At 50.0% G+C, this 14,819-nt stretch overlaps 7 protein-coding genes across 7 annotated transcripts; 5 read left to right on the top strand and 2 right to left on the bottom strand.

Annotated features, from left to right (window-relative positions):
- Positions 1-413: 413 nt before the first annotated feature.
- Positions 414-2,336, bottom strand: N7479_002363 (Carboxylesterase type B; the record flags this gene model as incomplete). Its single annotated transcript, XM_057250060.1, has 4 exons — positions 414-1,046; positions 1,134-1,556; positions 1,634-2,149; positions 2,220-2,336. 4 exons carry the CDS (start codon positions 2,334-2,336, stop codon positions 414-416), a joined length of 1,689 nt encoding a protein of 562 aa, XP_057114492.1.
- Positions 2,337-3,028: 692 nt separating this feature from the next.
- Positions 3,029-4,810, top strand: N7479_002362 (MDR family MFS transporter; the record flags this gene model as incomplete). Its single annotated transcript, XM_057250059.1, has 3 exons — positions 3,029-3,516; positions 3,578-3,722; positions 3,779-4,810. The coding sequence occupies 3 exons, from the start codon at positions 3,029-3,031 to the stop codon at positions 4,808-4,810; spliced, it is 1,665 nt and encodes a 554-aa protein (XP_057114491.1).
- A 439-nt stretch (positions 4,811-5,249) lies between these two features.
- On the top strand, positions 5,250-6,744 carry N7479_002361 (Polyketide synthase enoylreductase; the record flags this gene model as incomplete). Its single annotated transcript, XM_057250058.1, has 7 exons — positions 5,250-5,431; positions 5,489-5,601; positions 5,677-5,757; positions 5,871-6,293; positions 6,347-6,381; positions 6,494-6,632; positions 6,698-6,744. Coding segments are annotated over 7 exons (1,020 nt in total), but the record flags the coding sequence as incomplete, so codon positions are not given.
- Positions 6,745-6,924: 180 nt separating this feature from the next.
- N7479_002360 (GMC family oxidoreductase) lies at positions 6,925-8,927 on the bottom strand (the record flags this gene model as incomplete). The annotated part of the gene is made up of 3 exons (XM_057250057.1): positions 6,925-6,971; positions 7,037-8,495; positions 8,550-8,927. 3 exons carry the CDS (start codon positions 8,925-8,927, stop codon positions 6,925-6,927), a joined length of 1,884 nt encoding a protein of 627 aa, XP_057114489.1.
- Positions 8,928-9,400: 473 nt separating this feature from the next.
- Positions 9,401-10,000, top strand: N7479_002359 (uncharacterized protein; the record flags this gene model as incomplete). Its single annotated transcript, XM_057250056.1, has 1 exon — positions 9,401-10,000. The coding sequence occupies one exon, from the start codon at positions 9,401-9,403 to the stop codon at positions 9,998-10,000; it is 600 nt and encodes a 199-aa protein (XP_057114488.1).
- A 532-nt stretch (positions 10,001-10,532) lies between these two features.
- N7479_002358 (amidohydrolase family protein) lies at positions 10,533-11,557 on the top strand (the record flags this gene model as incomplete). Its single annotated transcript, XM_057250055.1, has 3 exons — positions 10,533-10,584; positions 10,636-10,653; positions 10,698-11,557. 3 exons carry the CDS (start codon positions 10,533-10,535, stop codon positions 11,555-11,557), a joined length of 930 nt encoding a protein of 309 aa, XP_057114487.1.
- A 784-nt stretch (positions 11,558-12,341) lies between these two features.
- On the top strand, positions 12,342-14,331 carry N7479_002357 (cytochrome P450; the record flags this gene model as incomplete). The annotated part of the gene is given in 6 exon segments (XM_057250054.1): positions 12,342-12,441; positions 12,495-12,558; positions 12,634-13,013; positions 13,065-13,637; positions 13,724-14,180; positions 14,193-14,331. The coding sequence occupies 6 exon segments, from the start codon at positions 12,342-12,344 to the stop codon at positions 14,329-14,331; spliced, it is 1,713 nt and encodes a 570-aa protein (XP_057114486.1).
- Positions 14,332-14,819: the final 488 nt, after the last annotated feature.

Genomic DNA, 14,819 nt, shown 5'->3' with positions numbered 1-14,819 from the left:
TAAAAAGATATAAAAACAACTGATTTAATCTCATTTGTAATAGGATGGATTCGGCGGGTAAAAGGGATTCAATACAGGCCGAATTTGAATTCAACCATTTGACGAGGCGTAAATTAATTGATAAAACGAACTCCATTGGAGCGCTGGGATTGCATGCCGGAGATGCTCTAGATGCCGGACGGGATTAGAGTTAGGGTTGAAACGCCAACTGTGTAGAGAATAAACTGCAACTCTGAAGACCACCATGGTAAATAATCAGATTTCCCCAATGGTATATGTTTGAATGATTTTTGGTCTTAACTAGATATGATGATATGATAGGAGTACGTACAAATCATGATTAATTCAAGCTATGACGCGCTCCAACATAACAATATCGAGAAAGCCTTTGGGCTCCCCGACTGAGTTCATCATCAAAACTCGACCTGCTGCCAGTACGCACACCGATTTGTATTGGTTGAGTCCAGTTTCACATACACCCCGTCATCTCCTAGAGAAAGGAGATGGGCTTGTCCGTGATAGATGGGCACTTGAGGGTCTCCCTTGACATTTGGAGCCCCGGTCTTGACAAACTGTACGATCTGCCGCTGCATGAGTTGTGCGATTGTGGCATTCAGCGATGCGTCGGAACCCTGTCCATTGTAGAAGACAGACGTGCTGTCTGAGAGATGCATTGCGGGAGCCACAGCGTACTCAATCGCATACCCTGGTGTTTTGACGGCTCTATGTAAATACCGGGTGTTGCAGGTGGTGGAGACCTCGGACCAGAGTAGGTTCGCCCGTTCGTGCTGACTGCGATAAGGCGAGCTACCATTAAAGATGGGTGGGTAAAGCACCTTGGCGGCGTAGGCGCGTACGGTGTCATTGGTACTGCGGAGTAGCACATCCACGTATCGGTTGAATGTGACATCGTTCGTTACATTGGCCGGGGCCAGCATAAAGCCTTCATTGGCAGTGTACGAGGTAAAAATTCGCACTGAAGGATCGACCTTCCCCTCGAGCAGGAGTCGCTTGGGACTATCGGGCACAAAATCTCCATCAATGGCCTATCGTGGTAAAGGGAAGACATCTGGTCAGCATTGGGATAAACGAAGAACGGAGAATAAGTGTAGATAGCTCCTTATGGTACTCACAGGTCCTAATATTCCAGATGCATACGGACGGGATGCTACTAGCTCATAGTTAGCATCTAGCAAGGCCTGGGATGGCAGACGCCGGGCCTCCTCCAGGCTGCTGACATTCAACAAGCCCAGGAACGTATCCAATAGGTCGTCCTCGATGGCCGGTGTCTTCGTGCCTGCTTCCCAAGCCGGGCTTTGTGCAATGATCTGGGCGAACGGGGGCCGAATAGCGCGTCCATATGCCGTCAGTTGCATTGTGATGGATCCCCCACCGGCTGAGACGCCCATGACGGTGACGCGCGAGGGATCACCGCCGAACTTCGCAATATGCCGCTGCACCCATTCTAATGCCAGACGCTCATCGTATAGCCCAGCGTTAGGCACACCGCCCTCCGACCGAAATTTCTGGCCTGATAGCCATCCAAAAGCGCCCAGCTGATCAACACCATCCCCAGGTCAGCTGCTGAAAGAGAAGGCGAATTTGCACGAGAAAATATGGGGAGACCACGTACTCGATAATTGACTCCCACGTAGATTATACCAGAGGAGCCATCTGCCTTGCTGGTTGCGATCAAGCCGGAAGGATTCTGATCTGATTTGGACCCAGACACATAGGCTCCATCCTGGAAGTACACCAACACGGGCGCACCTGTATTGGGTTTTGCTTTTTCGAGTCCTCCTTTCGATATCACCTTTTCTGGGACATACACATCTAGAAATAGGCAATCTTCTGACTCCAATGGGTTCTGTTCTGCGATGGGCCGTGGGTTGGTACAGCTATCCTGCTGATATACCTGGTCATATGCAGCGGTGAAATTGAAATCAGACCCTGCAGTCACAGCGCTGACAAATTCACTCTGCACGTTGAACCAACATGCCTGTGACTGGGGGCATATGTTACCAAGCCCTTCACCATTAACGACCTCGTGGCTGCGATTGCGTGGTGCGACAGGTAACCCGAACCGTAACGGACCCAGTGGGGGCTCGGCATACCGGATATTCGAAAATTGGTAATAGTTACCAGTTGACTAGGTATATGGTTGACCTGACCATCAGAATGGATTTCTAAGCCTTTAATTTCTTTCATATGAGACTCACGTTGAAGCCAATAGCTTGGTGCCGCTGATAGCCTAGGTCCACAATCGGTAATTGGGCAGCCGCCACAACAGCCCCGGATGCGGCCAGTAGCAGATAGGCCCAGTCAAGGATTTGCATTGTGGATGAATAATTAAGTATAATGTACTCTAAACATTTGAAGATTTTTTGTATTGAATTATTTAGTAATTTCTTTTAGTCTGGTACAGTTATATATGTACAGCTTATGTCAATGCTACTATGCTCTAGGGCCTATGCATATCCCTCTAAATAGAAAAGAAATACTCCGTTGCAAGCATTAGAGATGACTAAAAGGATTGGCATATGAATTCCATTTTACCAAATAAGCTGTTCTTTTTAATGTTGTATAGCTAATCACATTCCATGGATGAAGAGCCTAGGAACCTTGGAAAAGATTAGAAATTCAAGAGCGGATCCATGGATGCATACGGACCCGCTTGATTACCTTCGGAGGCGGATTAGGTGAGGTACGGGAACTCCCGTTCGGAGTCTAAAAGGAGATCCGGAGTTGGTTAGTAAAATAGTAAACTGTGGTTGGTCAGATGGCAAAATGACAAAGACAAATGTCCTAAAGGAGTAATGCATTGTTACTAGAATCTCCTCTTACAGCACTGTTCGCATTTAAATAACCAGCCACGGTCGGGCAATATGGACAATACTTTCGTCAACTCCTCCAGCGGATATCTATATTTCCGTCTTCCATTTACACTTTATTACGACTCCATTGGGCAAGTGCCGACATACCTGATCGCTCCACAGCGGATTAAGTGCCGCTCGGTCCGCTTCCCACCATGAGTATAGACAATTCACCAAGTGAGAGCGTACTCGAAAGTCAAACGCCAGACCGCGTGGACGAATCAGTTCTCGTCAAAACTGGGGATCCCGAGAAAGATGCCGAAAACGATGCCGAAAAGGATGCCGTCCCAAGCCGGGACATCGTAGGCTTCCGCTGGTTCCTCGTCTGTGTCGCCGTTTTCTCTGCCAACCTACTCTATGGACTGGATAATACCATTGTGGCAGATATCCAAGGTCCCATTGCAGGCGACTTTGACGAGTACACGCGGTTAGGTTGGCTCGGAGTGGGTTTCACCTTGGGATCGGTAGTGTTTATTCTCCCGCTGGGCAAAGCTTATGCCATCTTCGATACAAAATGGCTCTTTCTCGGCTGTTTGACCATGTTTGCTGCCGGTAGTGCCCTCTGCGGTGGTGCTCCCAGTATGAATGCCATCATTGTCGGACGTGTGTGGGCAGGAGCCGGAGGAGCAGGCATGTATCTGGGGTAAGTTATATCATGACAGGCAAAGAACAAGAAAAAAAGAGAACTAACCAATATGGGTTAGAAATCTGAACCTAATCACCATCTTGACCACTCCCACGGAGCAGCCTGTGTACGTGGGCCTGGTTGGCTTAATCTACGGCACCGGTTGTATCCTGGGTCCCATCATTGGTGGAGCCTTTTCCGACAGTTCAGCCACATGGCGATGGGTACGTAGAATTCCCTTCTCGATTCTCTGGCGGAGTGTGCTAACCGCAGTGGACAGTCATTTTATCTCAATCTGGTCATCTTCGGAGCCATGATGCCCATCTATATTTTCCTCCTGCCGTCCCTGCCACGCCCTGCGGGTAAAGGCCGCAGCTTCATTAAGAAGCTTTTGGGGCTGGACTGGGTGGGCACAGTCCTGTCCGCAGGTATGCATATCTCCTTTATCTTGTTCATCGTATTTGGCGGTGTCGAATGGGCCTGGACAGATGGGCGCAATATCGCGCTGTATGTGGTCGCCGCTGTCTGCACCATTGCCTTCGTGCTCAGCCAGTACTTCTGTGTGGGAACAGACAAAGAAAACCGATTGTTCCCTGGCGAGTTCTTGAAGAACCCCACTATGATCCTCCTCTATATCATTATGGCTTGTGGCGGTGCCTCTCTCTTCGTGGCGGTTTACTATATCCCACTTTACTTCCAGTTTGTCCACGGCGACTCCGGCATCATGTCAGCGGTGCGGTTGCTGCCATTCGTCTGCTTCTATGTGGCTACGATCCTGCTGTGTGGATATGTTATGCCAAAGACAGGCTACTTTATCCTCTGGTACCTGGTGAGCGGCGTCTTTATGCTCATTGGAGCCGTGTTGATGTACACCGTGAAATTTGATACCGGCGCCGGCAACATCTACGGGTACTCCATCCTGTTGGGAATAGGCATGACCACCACACAGGCCGCCTACGCGGTGGGACCGACCATTGTGGCCCCTGACCGTGTGGCCGAGTGCCTCCAGTTCATGAACATTGGCCAAGGCCAGAGTCAGCTGCTGGGATTGGCCATCGCAAGTGCGATTTTCCAGACCAAGACACTCGACGGGCTCACTTCCTTGTTGGGGACCAAGGGATATTCGCAAGCGGAAATTCAAGGTGCCGTTGCTGGCGCCCAGAGTACCCTGATGGAGCGGCTTCCCCCGAATTTGAAGGACCAAGCCCTGAAGGTGATTGTGACTTCGATCAGTGATGTCTACGTTATGGCGATTGCGGCAGGGGCCCTCTACGTGGTCGCATCCTGCCTTCTGCCTCGCCGTCGATTCTAGAATAATTTCGGGAAGGGGGAGGAGCAATGGTGTTTAGTAATAGGTTTTTTTCTTCTTCTTGTCCTTTTTGAGCACGAGGTCAACCTCCGGGGGTGCCCTGCGCTCTTTTTCTTGTTTATAAATCGTAATATACCTAGTTGGAGGAATCAAAATACATACTATGAGGGGATAGAATGAAATATAACAACTGAAAGGCTTCTACGATTCGGATATGGCAAATTAAGCCCTATCCAGCTGAGAAGATTGATCATCTACATTTATACCAATTTACCAATATAGTAGTCTCCGGAACTCCGACTCCGCATTCCCAGCTGGTACTAGTAGAGAGACCAGAGAGATATATATATCCAGTCCTCCCCCACCATGGCCTCCCCTCTTTGCGTTGTAGAAACAAAGTCTTACTTCTCACAGCTATCTATCATCCAGCAACATACGCATCATGGCCTCCTCTATTCCCAGCACCTACAAGCAGGCAGTCTTCAAGGAAAAAGACGCCAGTCTGACTCTAGAAGAGGTTGAATTGATTCTGCCTAAACGCGATGAGATTCTGGTCAAAGTCGAAGCCTGTGGCGTGTGTCATTCAGACCACTTTGCGCAGGTTAATCTTATGGGAGGAGGATTGTTAGCTATTGAATCATGAAATATGTACAGTTCCGGCTAACTCCAGTACTTCTATAGTCCCCTCGTTCCCGGTCATGAGATTATCGGACGCGTGGCTGCCGTTGGGGAGGGCGAGACCCTCTGGAAGGAAGGAGATCGGATTGGAGGTGCATGGCATGGCGGGCACGATGGTATGTATACTATTCTTCTATAACCTGAAAAGAATCTAGTTCCTTGAGGAGAATAAATGCTGATATACTGAATAGGCACTTGCGGGGCATGCAAAAAGGGCTTCTTCCAGATGTGCGATAATGGACAAGTCAACGGCATTTCCCGAAATGGCGGCTGTATGTCTTTGCATTTTCTTTTGCTTCTTCATCTTCTCTCCTTGCCATTATTCCATCACTCCACTTAACCGAATGATATCTCAATACTAACCTCTCTTTTCCAATCCGGCTAGATGCCGAATACTGCATCATCCGCCGCGAAGCTGCCGTGCACATTCCCGACCATGTTAATGCAGCTAAATATGCGCCTATGCTCTGTGCTGGTGTCAGCGTCTTCAACTCGATGCGCCACATGAACATCCCGCCTGGTGAGGTTGTCGCTATCCAGGGTTTGGGCGGACTCGGCCATCTGGCGCTCCAGTATGCGAATAAATTTGGCTACCGTGTAGTGGCGCTCTCGCGGGACTCCCAGAAGGAGGAATTTGCCCGGAAGCTGGGAGCACATGAGTACATTGACACAAGTAAAGAAGACCCCGTTGCTGCATTGCAGAAGCTGGGTGGTGCTTCCCTGATTGTGTCTACGGCGCCTGGGCCGGAGATGATTAACCCACTGATTGAAGGGCTTGGTGTGATGGGGAAGTTGCTGATTCTGTCCAGTAAGATTTTTGGAGTTCTTTTAAGATGTTTTATTTCATACTAACAAACCTAGTTGTTGGTGGTATTGAAGTGCATACTGGCCTGTTGGTGAGTTGGACTTGCTTTTTGAGAATTAGAAAGAAACGAGAAACGAAAACAGAAGCGAAAACAGAAGAGATTATGGGGGAATTAAACAATGACGATACTAATCCTATTTTAGGTCGGAAAGGGCAAATCTATCTGGAGCTGGCCCAGCGGCCACGCCACCGATTCCGAGGACGCCATCGCGTTTGCGGACCTGCATGGCATCGATTGTATGATTCAAGAATTCCCATTGGAACAGTGCAACGAAGCATTCGGTATGAGATATTTTTCCTTTGATTATTGTTTTATTCTCTCTAACATGCCGTCCTACCTTCTACAGATGCCATGATGGAGGGAAGTGTGCGGTTCCGTGCCGTCATCACCATGCAGTAAGAGTTGGAGGACATAACTACTAGGGATTATTTCCATTATACTTGTCATGTTGGCAGTACCTGCGTAATACACAGTGCGAAAGGTGTCATAGATTGAGTATTTACTTCTACTTTTGCTATATTCCACGCCATACTTTTCATCTTCCTTCGTAGTCGGCTCTACATTTTCTGCATCTTAACAGTTGCCCGAAATGTCGCAGGCAATCTTCTCTGCCAGTGCGTCTAGTTACTTCGCGTTAGAGATTCCCTTTGAAGAAATATATCAGAAGAAGATAAAAAAGACTTACAGATTGTGGACTGGGGATGGCCTGGTGGTAGGAGGGGAAATGCTGATGCATCCACCACGCGCAGGGCGTCAACGCCGATGACCCGGGCTTTAGAATCCACCACTGCCTGGGGGTCCTTTGCCTGGCCCATCGCACATGTACAAGAGGCGTGGAAAATGGTATCGAAGCTCTTACGGACATGATCCAGAATTTCCTCATCTGTGGCGACCTGGGAGCCAGGGAAGTATTCAGGCCCGATGAGAATGGGCTTGATGGCTGTGGTATTGAAGAAGTCGCGGGTCCGCTTGAAGGCCGCCACCGCGAGTTCGACATCGACCGAATCGGTGAGCCAGTTAGGGTTGATCACCGGTGGCACCGCGGCGTCGGGCGATGTGATCGTGATATTTCCCCGTGAGCGCGGTGTACAGAGCGAGACCGCAAGCGAGGCGTAATTATATCCGTCGCTAGGATTGTCTCGGATATAGTTCTTTTGATAGCCGAAATATCCGCCCATGGTCAGGAACTCGACCTCTGGCCAGTCATCCGGGTATTCGGCAAGCACCTGAAGGGTGTGATTGGAGAAGGTGGATCGCATGGGTTCAGGGATTTTCTCCCACGCTAGGATATCCGACGTGGGATTGGCGTAGATGCCCGCCGCTCGCTCGTTGTAGTCGCGGTTGGCCTGTGCCTCGAACTCCTCATTTAGCAGGGCCGACTGCGTGATGACATTGACCCGATAAGAGGGGGCGTAGATGATATGATCCTGCATGCCTTGGCCCACGCCTGGCCGGTTCGCTACGAGGGGAATACCATGAGCTTTCAGTGTGGCCGCAGGACCCACGCCAGAAACCATGAGCAACTGGGGGGATTGGAAGGCTCCTGCTGAGAGTACAATCTCTTTGCGTGCGGAGAGCGTGTACGCATGCCCCATGGTCTCCACGTCGACTCCGACAGCCCGCTTGCCGTGGAAGCGGATGCGCTTTGCCAGTGCCGATTGGAAGACCGTGAGGTTTGGATCGGTGAGTCCCTGGCGCAGGAAAGACGTCTCGGACGACTCGCGATGCATGGTTGTGGCATTGATCGTGTAAAGGCCGTAGGCCTGGCCCAAAAGTGCTCCACTCTGGAACCCATTGCGTATCTGGAGGCCGATCTCCACCAAGGCATGTTGCGCCCACGTCGCAAAGGCCTGAGCATAGTGAGGATAGGTCACGGATAAGGGGCCGTCGCCGGTTCCTAGCACAGTTGGATCACTCGTGACACTGGCATTTGCACCGCGCAGCGCATCGTCTGCGGGAGTGTAATTAAGGCTCTTTTCGAAGAATGGCAGGAAGTGCTCCCAGGAATAGCTGGAATCCCCCACAATATCTGCCCACTGCTGGTACGCCGCCTTGGTGCCGCGTTGATATGCCATGTAATTGCGTGCTGAACTGCCCCCTAGACACTTTCCCCGTGCGTAGTGACTTGCCCGGTTGTAAGCACCCTAGATCAGATCTATCAGCCCTCCATATCAATTGCTCGGGGGAAGGCGTCCTACCGCTTGAGGCGTAGTGTGAAATCCCCAATCGATGCCTGGCTGCCAATCGTCGAGATCCGTGCCAACGTAGAAGGCATCCTGGGCAGGAATCTGGCTAAGATTGCCATTGTTCAGCTCATAGAAGCCTCCTGCTTCAACAACAGCAACTGAGCCGGCGCCCTGTTCGGCCAGCCGAGTTGCGATAGTTAAGCCAGCCGTGCCCCCGCCAATGACGACGTAATCGAACGTTTGGTTCTTGGGAATGCCAAAGGAGGAACCCAGCATACGCCGCGCATACGCATTGCGATGGGTTTGCGAGTTTGATGGCTCCTCCGGAGCCACAGCGCGGACTCCAGCAACTGCGATGGCCGCGTAGAGAACCTGCGATATCAATCTCATTGTCGAGTGTCCAATTGCCGTCACAGAAAGAAATTGGCTGCGTAATAGAGTCAAAAAGCGTCTGATTCTTGAACAGGCAAATCCACGATTTATCAGCGCGGCCGCCCTGCGCTAGGCCGTGCTCCATGCAGCTCATCCATCAGCTGTTTCTTCTGCCAAGGGTGAAGATCGTTGTGGGGAATCGTTGGAACAGCTCGCATTGTGCCTTAAGATCGGATGAAGTTGCCAAAAGGAGACGGGAGTTTCGGAGTCATACTGGACAAAAATCGAGAAGAATTACATAATCTCACGGCGATGGACAAGGTTCGTCCTGTGTGATGATTAATTGTGTCGAAAGATGCGTGCTGATCGTGGTAGAAGGGTCTTCGCGCTGATCGTAGTGGAAGAGCATAAGTATATGCAACCTGGCACCGGGTTTTATCAGAACTTGCAATCCCAATTCCAACCAGTATCAATTTTTCATCTCTTCAAAAATGAAACCATCTGTGTGGATCAGCTTCGCTGTGTCTCTGATCAGCCTGCGCCCAGTCGCTGCTCGGGATGATTTCCCCGGGAATTATCCTTCAAGCCCCCCACCGCTTGGCCCTACTGACTGGGAACGCACTCCGGTCTCGGTGTTCTCCAAAGTGCTTAACACGCAGCCGGATCCCGACTATAATCTCCTGAAGGAGTTGGTCACCTATGACTGCACCTACGTCTCGCTGACGTTCGACAATCCCACTCTCCATGGGATCATGCCCTGGTCGGGAACCCACTCCAACGTGGGTCCGCAGGCCTTCATCGACATCTTCACCCGAGTGGGCCTGTATTGGGATCGAGGCCCATTTTCCATTGAGTATATCTTTGGCGATGGCGGAAATGTGACCGCCTGGGGTTCTTTCACGGCGACCTCACGCACTTTGGGGAAGACAGTTATTTCGCCCTGGGCTGCACGGGCGGAGGTGAATTCGGACAACAAAATCTTCAATTTCCAATGGATGGAGGATACCTTTACCACCGCTTCATCCTTTGGGTCGGACAATAGCACCAAGGTGTTTTATTCCAATCCAGAGGGCGGTATCGCCAAGGCCTAATCGAGATCCAGCGCCATAGTGGAAGGATATACTAGTGGTCTTACAGGGAAGATGATCACCCGAAGGAGTTTCGGAGGAATTTTTCCTCTTTCGAAAGCAACCGAAGAGGGGTTGGTGTGAGAAGAATAAGCGCCTATAAATGAATCCCATGATTTTACAAGCGCACATGCAAAATTGCGTCCAGATTCCGTAAGCAATTCCGTACCTAGATATCATGTGCATCCATCGTCCCATTATAATTCCCTCTCCCCCCCCAGCTCCCCCGGGAGTGTGCCGTAATCCCTGCAAGTCTTAACAAGCACTTTTAACAAGCACCGTTGATTCGCGTTCGGGTATCCCGAGCCGGTATCTAATCGGGATGATCGGTAATCAGTCTGGTTGAGCGATTTACAGCAGTAGGAAGACTAGCAATCAGGTATTCGGAGATGCACCACATGATTGCCAGATATCTGTATTTGAAGGGGAAAATCCCATAACCAAGTGCTGGTTCACCAACAAAACCAGTTCTACAATTGCTTCCCCAACGACCGTCATGGCGAAAATCGATGTGCACCACCATTTCTATCCTCCGGCCATGCGTCAAGGTTGGTCCCATACGTATTAGAGTAAGAGCCCCATTGGCTAACCTCGCATAGCTATGGATCGCGCAGGAGGTGATCCCTCGGGCTGGTATACTCCCCCTGGACGCTGGAGCTAGATAAGGACATCGCACGAGAGATGAAGGTGACCACCACCATTCTCTCCGTCACTGCACCGGGGCCAGAGATTGAGCCTGATGCTGCTAAAGCTGTCGATCTGGCACGCAACTGCAATGAATATGCTGCCGCCATTCGGGACGCTCATCCGAAGCAGTATGGCTTCTTTGCCACAGTGCCCTCCCTATTTGATACGGCAGCCGCCTTGGAGGAAATTGAGTACGCCTGTACTACCCTTCGTGCGGACGGAGTGACTCTGTACACCCGCTACGGCGAAGGTCCTCATTATCTAGGGCATGCAGCTTTCCGGCCCATATGGGCCGATCTCAGCCGTCGCGGTGCAGTTGTCTTCGTCCACCCGACCCATCCAGTCAACACGGAGCTCGTCAATCAATGGCTCCCGCAGCCAATGTTTGACTATCCGCATGAGACTGGCCGGGCCGCCATGGATATACTAACCAGTGGTATTTTACAAGACTACCCGGGATGCAGGATCATCCTCTCCCACGGGGGCGGGACTTTGCCGTATCTTATCCATCGGGCGGCTACCATGCTCCCCTTAATGCCACGCACGCTCGGACCGTCAACTGAAGAGTTTTTGGAGGCTGCCCGAGCCTTCTACTTCGACACGGCCCTCGCATCAAACCCGGTCACGTTGAAGGCACTGTTCGAGTTTGCTGCACCTGGCCATATCCTCTTCGGTAGTGACTTCCCTAATGCCCCGCATGATGCGATCCTACGCTTTACGGAGTTTCTGGAGGCGTATGAACTGCCGGCCGAGACCAAGCGACAGGTAGATAGCGGGGCGGCATTGGAGTTGTTTCCACGGCTGAAGGAGATCCCAGATCAGGCGAGGCTCTGAAATTGGACATGATCGATGCGAGCTATGCATGCATAAGAGGCTATTGGGGGAGTATTGGATTCAAGGCTAGTGGGGCAATATTGTGATTGATCTAATAATTATTTATATAGCATAAGATGGATATAATAATAAAAGGGATTGGCTTGCAAATTATCTTCTCATCAAGGAACCCATCAGTATCTAATCTGTCGGTGAATATTGAATTGTAAATTTATTTAGCCTCACTTAGGGCAACTATAGCTTTCACCAACTTTCTCAACCACCTTGGCCATGCTCTAATTTGCATCCAAATCATCCAAATATTGTTTTTCCTCCTGAATGACGTATTTATTCTTCCTAAGTTCTTTATCTGTCATAAATATTTGCTACCAGGTGACGATAAAATCCACCCTCCAGATAGATGGCCCCCATTCTCATAGGTCTACTTGTTCATTCCATCAGATTACATCAGAGGGATGCAGTTGTTTGTGGATTATTAAAAGCCCTCTTTAGGATATCCTATCTTTTCCCTTTAATGATCGACTCTAGAACTTACTGTGGTATATTCGAGTCAACCCTACAGAAAGAGGAGTGTCTTTCTCCATGGGGAATCTTGACCGGGGGCCAGTACTCCTTTGGGTAACTGGGTTTCTTTGTTGAATGCAACCAATGCAACCAATCCAATAAACCACCAGGGCATCGACCCCTCGTTTTATCGATCTATAAGTCAGCCTACCCCACTATTATCTCGATCGTGAAGAAATTCAAGCCTTGTACAATTCAGCCTCGATAGATCCCACGAACTATGGAACCACTATTGCTGCTACTCTTGGTCTTATTACCAACCATTGTGCTGGTACGATATGCCTTCACTTACGGCCATAGAATCAGCTCAATGCCCATTGGTAAGTATTCGTGTTGAAAATTGACTGAGAGTGGAGGTGCTCATCTGGCGTAGGTCCACCTACCCTACCCTTTATCGGAAACATCCACCAAATCACCAATAAGTACACCCATATCAAGTATGTTCGATAACCTCCCCCTTTCCCTTTAAATCAGTAATGAAATTCTCACCGCCAATTTCTTGCGGATTTCAGGTTCACCGAATGGGCCGCCAAGTATGGCGGGTTATACATGCTCAAGATCGGAAATGGCAATATGGCCGTGATCACCGATCGCCGACTAGTCAAAGAAGTTATCGATCGCAAGAGTGGCATCTACAGCCATCGACCCCATTCCTTTGTGTCGCACGATCTCATCACTAAGGGCAATCACCTACTAGTCATGCATTATGGCGATCAGTGGCGCACCTTCAGGCGACTTGTGCACCAACACCTGATGGAGACTATGGTGGAAAGCCAACATACCGAGATAGTCAACGCCGAGGCGATACAGCTGGTGCGAGACTATATGGTCGACCCGGAGCACCATATGGCCCACCCCAAGCGGTACAGTAACAGCATCACTAACTCGATCGGTGAGTCTCCCATATATTCACTACTAGAAACCAGCTAAACCCACATCACAGTGTTTGGAATACGCACCGCCACCCGGGAGGGATCCAACATGGCTCGACTTTACAAACTTATGGAGGAATGGTCGGAAGTGATGGAAACTGGCGCAACACCACCAGTAGACCTTTTCCCCTGGTTGAAAGTGCTGCCACAGTGGATGTTTAACAACTATGTCTCCCGGGCAAAGGCTATCGGCGTGCAGATGGAGACTCTATACGTTGACATCCTGAAAAAGGTGATTCAGCGGCGGGATGATGGCCACAACAACGGAACCTTCATGGACAAGGTCCTCGATGGCCAAGAGAAACATAATCTCCCCTGGCACCAGCTGGCCTTTATTGGCGGTGTTCTAATGGAAGGTGGCTCAGACACTAGCTCCAGTCTTACACTGGCTATTGTGCAAGCGTTGATCCAAAACCCCGAAGTTCAACGAAAGGCGCATGCTGAGATTGATGCCGTAGTCGGCCACGGTCGATCACCTGTCTGGGAGGACTTTGAGCGACTTCCTTATATCAACATGATCGTCAAGGAAGGTCACCGGTGGAGACCGATCCTTCCGCTCTGTTTCCCCCATGCACTGGGAGAGGGTAAGCACATTTATTTCTTCCTTTCTGTTTCTGTTTGCTTCTGTTCTTCCATCCAATTTATAATTGTCTTCTAACCCTCCTTGCAGATGACTGGGTCGACGGCAAATTCCTCCCCAAGGGCACAATAGTCGTGATCAACACTTGGGGAATGCACATGGATCCATCTCAACCTGATGATCCAGCTGCTTTCATCCCCGAGCGCTTTGCCGAACATCCTAAATTGTCCCCTGACTATGTGCCGGGGACATGGGAGCGTCGCGACCACTACGGCTACGGCGTTGGCCGCCGGATCTGTCCCGGAATCCACCTGGCCGAGCGCAACATGTTCCTGGCCATTGCCAAATTGTTGTGGGCGTTTGAATTCCAGCCGGGAGAGGGCCCCATGGATAGTGACCCGGTGACTGGCTACCATCACGGCTTCCTTTACTGTGCCAAAGATTACCCTTGTCGACCTGTACTACGCAATGAGACCATCCGGAAGACTATTGAGAGAGAATATGCCACTGTGACTGCGGATGTGTTCTCCCGATTTACAGAGGGATAGTTGACACATAGTCAGGAGGGTCGCATTGAAATTATGGATGGAGCTGTGGTGAAAGAAGAGAATGATTGGGTGCTTGCTTTTCTTGTTTCTTCTTTTGTTCAAGAGCTCTCTCTGCTCAATAATCGGGGTTACTATAGCTTTCGGGGCTGAATTCTAGTCTTTCCTTATTTCAACATCAATAACATAGTGTTCTCTGGGTTTTCAGTAACGTTGGTTCATTTGTACTTGATTTATCGGGGCAGATCTTGAATTCCTATCCCTGTTATCGTCCATCCATCTGGGATCCGCAATTGGAAGGGAGGGCAAGGGCAAGGATTCTTCCCCGTGAATCTGTACCAAAAGGCTCAGCCTCCGACTCTCCAGAATGTGTTTTCTGATATGGGCAAATGTAGCCAGTGCCGATATACAAGCTAGATAGACCAGGGAAATGCTCGTTTCGATGCCGATTTGTCAAATTTCCTTTGCTTTCGGTCTTCTTCCTTGGTCCCATCGGTAATAGAAATCTGGCCTTAGCCACCAGACAACAAAATAGGAAACCCCATAAACTGCACCCATGAACCCTGAAACAATAAGATGCACCCCCCAAATCATCATTATTATCACCATTATCAACCAGCCTACGCTCATAAGCCAGTAGA

Source organism: Penicillium vulpinum (assembly GCF_028829585.1).
Source record: "Penicillium vulpinum strain IBT 29486 chromosome Unknown utg000001l_segment0_segment0, whole genome shotgun sequence".
In the NCBI taxonomy this organism is placed as follows: Eukaryota; Fungi; Ascomycota; class Eurotiomycetes; order Eurotiales; family Aspergillaceae; genus Penicillium; species Penicillium vulpinum.
Note: the sequence above shows the minus strand (reverse complement) of the source record. Positions and strands in the feature narration are given on the sequence as shown.